Below are 12,245 nucleotides of genomic sequence, written 5' to 3' on the forward strand. Positions count from 1 at the left end.
CACACTACCACCACCATGCTTGACTATAGATATGATGTGGTTTTTGTGGAATTCTGTGTTGATTTACGCCAGATGTAACAGGAACCCTGTCTTCCAAATAGTTCCACTTTCGAATCATTAGTCCACAGAACATTCTCCCAAAAGATTTTAGGATCATCAAGGTGTGTTTTGGCAAAATTCAGATGAGCCTTAACGTTCTTCTGGGTTAGCAGTGGTTTTCGCCTTACCACTCTTCCATGGATGCCATTTTTGACCATTGTCATTCTGATAGTGGAGTCATGAACAGTGACCTTTATTGATGCGAGAGAGGCCTGCAGTTCCTTGGATGTTGTCCTTGGCTTTTTTGTGATTTCCCAGATGAGTCGTTGCTGTGCTCTTGGAGGAATTTTGGAAGGTCATCCACTTCTGGGAAGGTTCACTACTGTGCCAAGTTTTCTCCATTTGGAGATAATGGCTCTCATTTAGGTTCTTTTGAGTCCCAGAGCCTTTAAAATAGCTTTGTAACCCTTCCCAGACTGAAGTATTTCAGTCACCCTTTTCCTCATCATTTCTGTAATTTCTTTCAACCATGTCATAGTGTGCTACTGGGTGAGACCTTTTAGCCAACTTCATGCTGCTGAAAAAGTTATATTAGGTGTTGATTTGATAGAACAGGGCTGGCTGTAATCAGGCCTGGGTGTGTCTAGTCCAGCTGAACCCCATTATGAATGCAGTTTCATAGATTTGGGGATTAAGTAACTAAGGGGACAAATACTTTTTCACTCAGGCCCAGTTGGTATTGGATAACGTTTTTGCTTCAATAAATAACATTATCATTTAAAAACGGTATTTTGTATTTAAAATAAATAATTGTTTTATGTTAGATTTTGTTTGAATTTTTGAAACAATTTAGTATGAGATATACACAAAAACAGAAGAAATCAGGATGGGGGCAAATACATTTTTACAGCATGTTAATATATATATATATATATAAAAAAGTTTTGAAACACTCATTCTTTATTATAATTTTTCTATAATTCTCATTAAAACTATGGAATAACATAAATGGAACTAAGGATACAAACAGTTCTTTGCAACAGAACCACATAAAGATTCCTTGCATACAGGAATTTAAAGCCAAGCAGTGGGACAGTTTACCCTTTGTGTATCAGGTTCCTGTTCATCTTCACTAGAACAGTAGGATTCCTGTAGCTGTTGTTGCTGAGCAGAAGCTGTGGATGCAAACACAAAAGAATAATGTATAATTTAAATAATATATTGTTCATTAAAATATATAATGAGTCCTAAAAGACAACATTACGTTTATTTTAGGTAAAAGTCTTTTTACCAGGCAGTGGAAAAAAAAAAAAAACATTAAAAGGTGTATTGATATAGATCAGATTGTTATGTCCATTATGAACATAAATGTGAAATGAACCAACCGTGCACATCAGAACTCAACTTTTATAGACTACTTTCAATATACAGTATAATCATATCTTTGTCATCAAAACAGTTATCAATTTGGCATGGATTTGCTTTTTTTCTTTTTTTTTTTTTTTTGTCCTACTACAGCCTTCAGAGATGTTTTGAAACAATGCATGTCCTACAATTACCTGAATATTGCATGCCAGGAATATAATGAAAGCCAGTAGGAGATTATAATAAGAGATAAACATGCTGCATTTAATAAAGAAGTTAACACGAGCAGCACGATTGATTTACGTCATGTGCAGACAGTGGGTGGCACCATAACGTTAGATCACTTGATCTCACAAAGGGTATGTGAGGGCAAGCACCAAGCTCGCTAATGTGCACTGTCTAGGGTCTAAGGATATGCTTTTACTTAACCTTGGAATGGCGTTCAGCTTCAGTACTGTGATATCATGGGTTATGCTTGGATTTTGGAACCAAGCAGTCTGAATAAAACAACTCCAAAAATTCTAGACTGTACAATTTCTAAATGGTAATGGGCACTTCCTGTTTAAAGACCAATTCACACTGCCCCAACAAATGCCAACAAACTCCAATATTTCAAATGTTCTTAGGCATCATCACACCGAACACGTCCTTGGGCTAAAAAAAACTTGATGCAGCACTATAAATAGACAACAGGAAAAGTCGACACGTTGCTACCGAATGTTCCGGTACACTGATATCAACCCCATTCTACCGAATTACTAACAAGCGCCAGTAAGCCCCATCAGACATTTTTGCATTCATTCAAATGGCACTATGGATAACATGTTGCATGAGCAGCCTCAGAGACATGAGTTTTGGTCCGTGTGGAAACCAGGAAGTAATCGTGTTCACATAATCAATGACGAGAGCAATTGGGAGATTGCATTGTTCCTCAGAGATTACATTTTTACTTCACCGATGGTTAGGTTTAGTGTTGGGGTTTGGGTTAGAGGGTACAGTATATAAAATATGCTATTGTTGCTAACCCCAAATATAAGCAACAGTAATAGTGATGCTTGCCTTAGCACTAACCTTTGCTCCTAAACCTGGAAAGTACTGTCAAGATGTCCTTCTGGTTGTCCCCATTGCTCTGATCTGCTCTTTCGTTTCTCTTGATCCGTAAGGAGGAAAAGAAATTGAGCTTCCTGTGTGGCAAGGAGGCCATATCGTTGGTGCCCCTGGGAGGCTTAGCACTGAGAGACATCTGCTCGAGTAAGGTTGTGAGCTCACTTCCACTTCTCAGTCTGGACTGACTTTCATCTATAGACTGGTTGCTGGACTCCTCATCCTGGTTTTCCTGGGAGCTGGTTCCGAACAAGGAGCTGAGGTTGAAGGACCCCTCAGACAATGGCCTGGCTTTCATAGGTCGGTTCCTTCTGAGGACCACAGGTTTGTTCCCCTTGATGGAGAAGAACTTCCAGAAACTGTTGGCCCACGGTTGAAAGCCAAAGAGTGGTGGGCTGGGGTCATATCGATGACAGCTGGGCTCTGGAGGAGCTTGTGGTTCTGGTTGATCTTTCTGAGGAAACTCAGGTGCGCTGTCAGGCCGTTCAGCTCTAGCAGTGGCTTCTCCAGAGGCTGAGAACTTCCCAGATGTGGTTAAGTCCCAGTTGAGCAGCTTCTCCTTCTCGGAGAAAGACAGCACAAGCCTCTTCTTGGGACTGCTGGAGTTCAGTTCCTCCAGGGGAATAGCTGTGGTGTTAGAAATCTGCTCTAAAGAGGAAGTGCTGGCTTTTAAAGGCTGAGGAAGAATATGTGAACGATACAGTGGGATCTTTGGGATTTTATCAAGGGATGTTGACTTCTTGTCTTCCTTTAGGGGGCTGTGAGGCTCCGTAGTCTGTTTTTCAGCCTTTGACAGTGAAAACTGTGTCAGGAAAGACACATCTTTAAAAGGGCAGGTTACACCAGTTGACCAATGAGGACAAACAAGGATTATGCATATATTTTGCATATCATTCAGTACCTCATTGTTTGTATTTTTATATACTGCATGTAGGGTGAATACAAGCAAAGTGGGACACTAATTTGTCGTTGACTTCCTTTTAAAATGGGATGACAAGTATCTTAGTCCATCACACAATACTATTTTAAATAGCTAAAGCTCTCTGCTACACTACACAGAGGAAAAAGGAAGAAACACTGAATGCAAAAACTTAGGCCTAAGTGTCCCACTGTACCTACACTCACCTTACATAGAAATGCTCATATTTTTTAGTTTTATCTTTATGTTTTTCTTTGGCTGGTGTAAGTTAGACGAAGAGAATTTCTAACTGGAACTGTATTTGTAGAACTGCTACATGCAATAACTGATCATTTGGAGATGTTATGATGTTAGATCGAATGACAAAGTATTGCTAAAGTAAATGGAAATCCAATTCTTACAGATTCATGAATCTCCTCACAGTTGGAGTCACCATTCTCCTCTGTGAGGTTGTCGGTTTTGCCTGCTGATTTTCCACAATTAAATTTTTTAATCAGGATGAGGGGCAGAGCTGAATGAGGAAAAAAGATCACACACAGTTTTGATAAGAAATGACTCCTCTAATGAACATTAGCAACATCCTATAAAAATGAATAGGATACAATAAAAGTGAGATTATTTATGTGGTCAACTAAAATGAATAATAATTTGTGCAAATTGGCCAATACCAATGGGTTTGACTTGGTAAAAAAAATGGCTAATTTATGCAAACTGTATATAATGAACTTTTTGCACACATTTGTCATTGATTATAAAACATTTACTCACAATTAGCTGAAAAGAAAAAAAAGTTAACTGTCTATTCTGAATTCTAGTAAGGACTTTTGTTTTGCCTCGCTCCACTGACTGTGAAATGGACCAGCTGTACCCTCTAGTGAACACAGCGGGTATGACCAGCATCCACATTATAGTTGAACTAGAAATGAGAATGAACTACTGTGAGATCATTCTCAATAGATAAATCATAATCTTTTTTTAATTTCAGTTTACTTAGCTTTATAGACTTAAAGTTCGTAAATGTAAAAGTCACATCAACTCTTTGTGCAGCCTACCTTCTATAAGTTTCTCCATAGTTTTGCTTAGATTTGGTTCTGTCTCTAAATGTTTTGTTAGTTATTTCAGCCCTTTAAATAAATCAGATAAATACATTAAAAAAAACTAATCTCCAATAATGAACCACATGTGTTCAGGTGTGACCTAAAGCTGCATTAGATTTTATAAATAGAACATGCATGACACTTGATATAAATCCAGTGAGGATTATTAAACATGTGAATTCAGATTAGTGCACACGTGGCACGACATCACAGTGACTACAATAACCAAGGCTGAATCACACAATCCCATTTTTTGCAGTCAAGACAAGGATACTTTTTAATCAACCTTGAGCAGAAAAATAACACTAACATGTCGATAACATGTCTTTTAAAGGGATAGTTCACCCAAAAAAGTATTCTGTCATGATTTACTTACCTTCATGTTGTTCCAAACCCATTTGACTTGATTTCTTTTGTGGAACACAAAATATGATGCTAGGCAAAATGTTATGGCCCCAGCACACTTACGGAGAAGTTCTTCTTCGACATACTGTTTGCGAACATTCCGACACCCGCCACACCGCTGTGGGAGGTGTTTAGAAGTACATTTAAAAATGAGGACACTCAAGACTACATGTTAAACATTAACTAATATGGCATTAAAATGTGTTATCAATGACCTCATGCCTTATTCTATGAGTAGGATTCACACGAGATCAGTAAAAGAAGCTGCTTTAACAACTCGTTGATGATTTATAGTAATATATATGCAGTAGATAATGTGTCATTTGTGTTGTTTACATTCTGAATTCATGATGCTATTGTGCTAACAGGCTATACGCAGCCATAATATGCACCGCTTACACTGTTACTGTAATTTATGATGACACTGATACTACTGCAAAGACTGGTGTATAAAAGAGTGTAAATGGGTAGAATACAGACAAAAGAATGTTGATGGGCATATCTAACTTTGGGCAGATGTGTGAACGTCTTTCAGCTGCAGAAGGCACACTAGCAAAACAGCATATCAAACAACATAGTGAATGAGTACTTATGAGTATTTGAGTAGATCTGATTCCTTCTGTAGACTAACTAAACAACAACAACAACAACGACATGGAAATGTCTCTATGCGAATGATCGCAGAGATGTAGGCAAGTTTGCACTAGCTAGCTAATAACTCTGCACACTGGTGTGTTCATGTTGACTGATCTTAACTGACTGATTAGCTGTCATTCTCAAAGCAGGTATTTAACAGAAGGTAAGAAGTTTTCCTGAAATTTCGCACTGGCCAGCTGTTACGAACCACTGGAGGAAAAAAAAAAAAAAAAAAAAAACCTCGGGCGTTTTTTTTGTTCTAAATGACGTCACACCTGTTCGTTCTTTGATTTCATAGGAAGTATGCATGGGCCTTTAAGAGCCTCAGTCATGCGATGAATGTATATGGTGACTGCTGCTAATATTCTTCCCAACATATCATTTTGTTTTCCACAGAAGAACGTCATACAGGTTTCTGATGACGACATTTTTAGGTGAACTATCCCTTTAAGCTTCCCATGTTGTTATTTGGTGGAAGACTGAACTGATGCTTACTGGATTGAATTTTCATCTTCCAGAGGTTGCTTTTGTTGGTAATTTCTCCTTTGGTGACAGTGTGTTTCACTAATGAAAAGAGGAAATTAAAGTGAGCTAAGTTAGTCATATTTATCCGTAATGTCTAACAGCATTTTAAAAACAAGGAGAGTATTTTATTTCAACAACTTAACTATGCATATTTTATAGGCCTACAAAGTATATTTATGTGTAATTACTATTAATTTGCCAAATAATTCAGAAGACAAAAGCAAACAAACCGAACCGCGGTTGTCTAACAAGCAGCATGTGTGACTGAACAAAATGTTCAAGCCGCTGCAAGAAAAGCCTACCAGCCAAGAATAATATACTCTTAATGTGAAAGTCTGGCTTTGCCTGCCACTCCCTAACCTCAGTGATACAAAAGGCAGAAGAGAATCCAAGCAGGCAACATTAGCCTGAGGTGTACATGGCTTTAAAAACTGAATTTTCTCCATTATTTAAAAGTGCATTGTTAAAAGGCAAAATTCTAAACCATTTTGTTACACTGTTATAATTATAAAAAAAAAAAAAAATTTGTCATAACTCAATTTTCACAAAATATGTAGTCACTGCGTTTTTTCCTTTGCAGGGGAGCATAGTAAATGTGATGTACCACACTTGTGGTAACTCTACTAGGGCACTTGTGTGAACTGACTTCACACATCCACTAAAAATGTATATTGTAATATAATATATGATATAATAACTTTGTCATATATATATATATATATATATATATATATATACACACACACACACACACACACACACAGCAATACATACAACATACAGTAATTGGTATGTATTTGCATAAATGGCTCAGAAAAGTGAATTTCTAAGAAAAAGGTCTTTATTTGCAGATGCAACTTGCTTTGATATTTTGCAATGATATTCATACATATGAGAGTGTGGCATAAGTGTCTAAATACATTAGGGGCCATTGTAAAAGAAAAGTATAATGAAATAAGGCCCTAACGATCCTTGTAAAATAATTAAAACCGTGCAAAACCTATTTATCATGTGCAGCGATAAACTCACCTTTCTGCTGTGGGGATTCAGGACACACAGGTACAGACTCTGCATTATCTGACTTTTGAGATGAATCTTTAACTTCACTACACCAAAGCATGAAGATAAGAGATGGTAGACAAGATCATTTTAGATTTCAAAGACAATGTGACCCAGTGACTTACAACACAAACCTATAAAAGAAATTACAGAAAGCATGCGCATACACAAATTAGTTTACAAAAAGTTCTCTGCAAAAATTCCAGCAAATATAGTGTAAAAAATGAGCCAACGCTGAATCTCTCCATCTCATATGGCTCTGATAACAAACACACGAATGGGGTCTTTGAGTACAGTTAGGCATTTTATTGCTCCTTGTCATGGTAAATGAAAAGTCTAATTGTTAGGCTGTGTCCACATTGGGAATGCTTTCCAATGAAGTTGATATGGTATTGCAGACCAACCTCATGTTTATAATCTCTGTTGAGCCAGAGAGGGCCTGCACCAGGGTCTCTTTCAAAGTGCTGGGATGAGACAAACCCTTCTGGTCGATCTTAATTCTGGGATCAGATTCGGCTCCTGTAGGGTCCACACACAAACATTTGACAAACTGAATATGAACACTTGTGAACACACAAATAGGACCCCTGTTTTCATGCACTCTATTTTGAGAAACTATGACCTACCTTAAAAATGTCTGTTCAACACCACCACAACTTATAAATTAATCTTAAAAAAATTAAATAATGTGCATAATTGCAACACTTTACTGTGTTAATGCAGAGGGGTACCATTAGACTTTGAAATGTTACAACAATAAACATTTTTAAACAGATTATTATTCAAAGACAGGATTTTCAACTGGATTATATACAGGTGCTGGTCATAATTAGAATATCATCAAAAAGTTGATTTATTTCACTAATTCAATTCAAAAAGTGAAACTTGTATATTATATTCATTCATTCATTACACACAGACTGATATTTCAAATGTTTCTTTCTTTCAATTTTGATGATTATAACTGACAACTAAGGAAAATCCCAAATTCAGTATCTCAGAAAATTAGAATATTACTTAAGACCAATACAAAGAAAGGATTTTTAGAAATCTTGGCCAACTGAAAAGTAAGAACATGAAAAGTATGAGCATGTACAGCACTCAATACTTAGTTGGGGCTCCTTTTGCCTGAATTACTGCAGCAATGCGGCATGGCATGGAGTCGATCAGTCTGTGGCACTGCTCAGGTGTTATGAGAGCCAAGGTTGCTCTGATAGTGGCCTTCAGCTCTTCTGCATTGTTGGGTCTGGCATGTCGCATCTTCCTCTTCACAATACCCCATAGATTTTCTATGGGGTTAAGGTCAGGCGAGTTTGCTGGCCAATTAAGAACAGGGATACCATGGTCCTTAAACCAGACACTGGTTGCTTTGGCACTGTGTGCCAAGTCCTGTTGGAAAATGAAATCTGCATCTCCATAAAGTTGGTCAGCAGCAGGAAGCATGAAGTGCTCTAAAACTTCCTGGTATACGGCTGCGTTGACCTTGGACCTCAGAAAACACAGTGGACCAACACCAGCAGATGACATGGCACCCCAAACCATCACTGACTGTGGAAACTTTACACTGGACCTCAAGCAACGTGGATTGTGTGCCTCTCCTCTCTTCCTCCAGACTCTGGGACCCTGATTTCCAAAGGAAATGCAAAATTTACTTTCATCAGAGAACATAACTTTGGACCACTCAGCAGCAGTCCAGTCCTTTTTGTCCTTAGCCCAGGCGAGATGTTTCAGACGCTGTCTGTTGTTCAAGAGTGGCTTGACACAAGGAATGCGACAGCTGAAACCCATGTCTTGCATACGTCTGTGCGTAGTGGTTCTCCCCCACATTTTTGAATGGGTTTTGTTTCACAATCCTCTCCAGGGTGCGGTTATCCCTATTGCTTGTACACTTTTTTCTACCACATCTTTTCCTTCCCTTCGCCTCTCTATTGATGTGCTTGGACACAGAGCTCTGTGAACAGCCAGCCTCTTTTGCAATGACCTTTTGTGTCTTGCCCTCCTTGTGCAACGTGTCAATGGTTGTCTTCTGGACAACTGTCAAGTCAACAGTCTTCCCCATGATTGTGTAGCGTACAGAACTAGACTGAGAGACCATTTAAAGGCCTTTGCAGGTGTTTTGAGTTAATTAGCTGATTAGAGTGTGGCACCAGGTGTCTTCAATATTGAACCTTTTCACAATATTCTAATTTTCTGAGATACTGAATTTGGGATTTTCCTTAGTTGTCAGTTATAATCATCAAAATTAAAAGAAATAAACATTTGAAATATATCAGTCTGTGTGTAATGAATGAATATAATATACAAGTTTCACTTTTTGAATGGAATTAGTGAAATAAATCAACTTTTTGATGATATTCTAATTATATGACCAGCACCTGTATAGAAACTATAACATATATTCCAGATGTACTTCTAATTGTGGCTAAATGTGACAAATTTGTTCAAAAAGAAAAAAACTCTTATATGATCTTTGTATTATCCGGTTACTTCTATTAAGCATAAAACCCATCGTTAAACAAATACAAATCTCACTCTGTCGAGCAATGCAGTGGCTTAATGAATCCTGAACATAGCAAAGAATGTACTGCAGGTAGTTCATTGAGAAATTAGGTCAACACTAGTTTAGCATAATATAATAATGTTCCTTAATGTTATTAATGAAAGTGATTATAGTGTATAAAATATAGCATTTTTATACTAGGAGGTCAGAAAAGGGTAACAACTCCTGATTTAAAGGGCTGATTAGGACACATTAAAATAGTAGTATTTAAATAGAATATGAATAAATGTTTTGGAATGTACAACCCTTATTCCGAAAAAGGTGGGATAGTATGGAAAATGCTTATATATATATATATATATATATATATATATATATAAGTAGTGATATGTAAATTCTATTCACCCTGTGTTGTATTGAAAGCACTACGACAACACATTATTTGATGTTTTACTTTGTGAATTTAATTGTTTGTTGAAAATATGCACTCATTTCAAGTCAAATGATTGAAACACTCCAAAAAAGTTGGGACTGTTGAGTTTTTACCAATGTGTAACATCACCATTTCTTCTAATAACATTTAACCATTTGGGCTCTGAAGACACAAGTTTGTTAAGTTTAGCAAGCTGAATTTTCCCCCATTCATCCATTATGCAGGTCTTCAGCTGCACAATTATACAGGGTCTTCATTACCGTATTTTGTGCTTCATAATACACCACACATTCTCAATTGGAGACAGGTCAGGACTGCAGACATGCCAATTTCGCACCCACACGCTCTGCTTAAGCAGCCACGCATTTGTTATCTGGGCAGAAAGTGATTTAGCATTGTCCTGCTGGAAAGTGCAGGGACGTCCCTGGAAAAGATGGCATCTGGATGGCAGTATATATTTCTCTAATATTTTTAAACATCTTTCTGCATTAATGGTGTCTTCACACATGGGAATGTTACCTATGCCATGGGCACTGACACTGACACAAAGTGGACATAATAACCTTGAAATGCACTCTCCATATGAACGGCTTCTGTTTCGTTATTTAGCTCTCCTCTCGAACACGCTCCATAATAGCTGTATATTTACACTGTGTGTACTATATACTCAATGTACTGGATGTTTTGTGTGTGAAAAGAGTATAAGACTTCTTAAGAGGCCATCAAAGATGCCTCTAAACACTACACAAAAGCTCATTTAAAAATAAAGTTAATTTAAGTTTCAGCTGTTTATTTTGCCATAAAATACTGCCTAGACATAAAAAATGTATTACAAATTTAAAGGTGAAGTGTATAATTTTTCGATGCTAAAATACTTTATTCCATAAAAATGCCTATGCCAAGATAACTACAAGTAAGCAGTTTCTACATTGATTTTCCCCCAAAGAGTAAACACTTTTGCACTTTCAAAACATTGCTCTGTTTATTTGAGCATCATGACCAGCCCGACACAGCAACATTGGCTCAAAGGCGTGAGTTTGGGGCAGGACTATCTGTTTGTCTTACCAATCGAGACAGAGTGAGTGTTTAGGAAACCTGACGTTATTTTTGCACTAATGTTTAGCGGAGCAGAAATGACACACTTCACCTTTAAAACAATTTTTTTTTTTTTTTTATGTGTGCAGTCACCTACAACAGGCAGATAAAAGGAAAGAATCAGAAAAGACCCAAAGGGACCAAGTTGAGTTGTAGTGTTCAAGAACTCATTAACATCTGACATATTTGCAATGGGTCTGATGTATGTACCATAATATGGTCATTAAAACACAACAAATTGTGGTTTTCTAGTAGTAATCAGATGATCCAATAATTTCAAAATGTGGGGATATGACGTTAACAAAAGTAAAGTGGAAAAAACTTGACCGTTAGGGCAGAAGATAGTGGGAGGATATGTTTGTGAATAGTGTGTGAGATATATCTGGCAGTGTTATTTTTTTTAGGCCAAGTCGAGTCGATAATGACAGTGTGCAAAGAGGGCTCTGAGCTGTTATAGTTGTGTTACATTTCATATTATATGTTGCCATTAAAATATTTGTATTAAAAAGTTCATCATTGCACTGAAGAAGACAAATACTTCTTTGGGACAGCTGCGGTTACACAGTAAGCTCACTGGATTGGCAAACAAAAGGCAGAAACAAAGTCTTTTGTGTTCAAAATTGATTTATTGTACGCTTACAGGCTTCAAATATTATAATTTAAGACAAACAGTCTTTCATTGTGAAATACACAGGCAAAGTAGCTGAAAAAAACTAAACATTTACATAAAAGCTTATCCTCAAAGGATTTTTAAAAACTGTGCAATACTAAAGTCTTCTCTTAAGGTGACGACCTCAGTTTGTGTTTTTAGGAAAAGGAACAAGAGAGTGGTCTTGCATGGGATTGGGATAGTAAAGCAGCCTCTGTAACATCGAGGACAAACAAGGAGAGAAACGAGAAGGGTGGTTACTGCACGGGACGCAGTCAATCATGCCACACATTGAAAAAGCACGCCGGGATTTTCAAGCATACAAGTTTACTTCTGTTAGTATGTTAGCGGTGTAAACAAAAGGATTTTCATCTTACTGTGAGGCACAGTGATGTCACAAACTGTTTGCAAATGATTAA

General features: G+C 37.3%; 1 protein-coding gene across 1 annotated transcript in view; it reads right to left on the reverse strand.

The window, feature by feature from the left end:
- Window positions 1-12,245, reverse strand: part of LOC127437354 (F-actin-monooxygenase mical2b-like) — a 76,393-nt gene that overhangs the window by 7,867 nt on the left and 56,281 nt on the right. Inside the window, exons 27-33 of the mRNA XM_051692181.1 lie at window positions 12,204-12,227; window positions 7,554-7,668; window positions 7,120-7,196; window positions 6,061-6,129; window positions 3,829-3,938; window positions 2,476-3,310; window positions 1,141-1,214 (exon numbers count right to left, since the gene is read on the reverse strand). Coding sequence (XP_051548141.1) covers window positions 1,141-1,214; window positions 2,476-3,310; window positions 3,829-3,938; window positions 6,061-6,129; window positions 7,120-7,196; window positions 7,554-7,668; window positions 12,204-12,227 — 1,304 coding nt within the window. The remainder of the gene's footprint in view (window positions 1-1,140; window positions 1,215-2,475; window positions 3,311-3,828; window positions 3,939-6,060; window positions 6,130-7,119; window positions 7,197-7,553; window positions 7,669-12,203; window positions 12,228-12,245) is intronic.

The sequence above is a fragment of the Myxocyprinus asiaticus genome, chromosome 48, assembly GCF_019703515.2.
Source record: "Myxocyprinus asiaticus isolate MX2 ecotype Aquarium Trade chromosome 48, UBuf_Myxa_2, whole genome shotgun sequence".
Classification (NCBI taxonomy): domain Eukaryota; kingdom Metazoa; phylum Chordata; class Actinopteri; order Cypriniformes; family Catostomidae; genus Myxocyprinus; species Myxocyprinus asiaticus.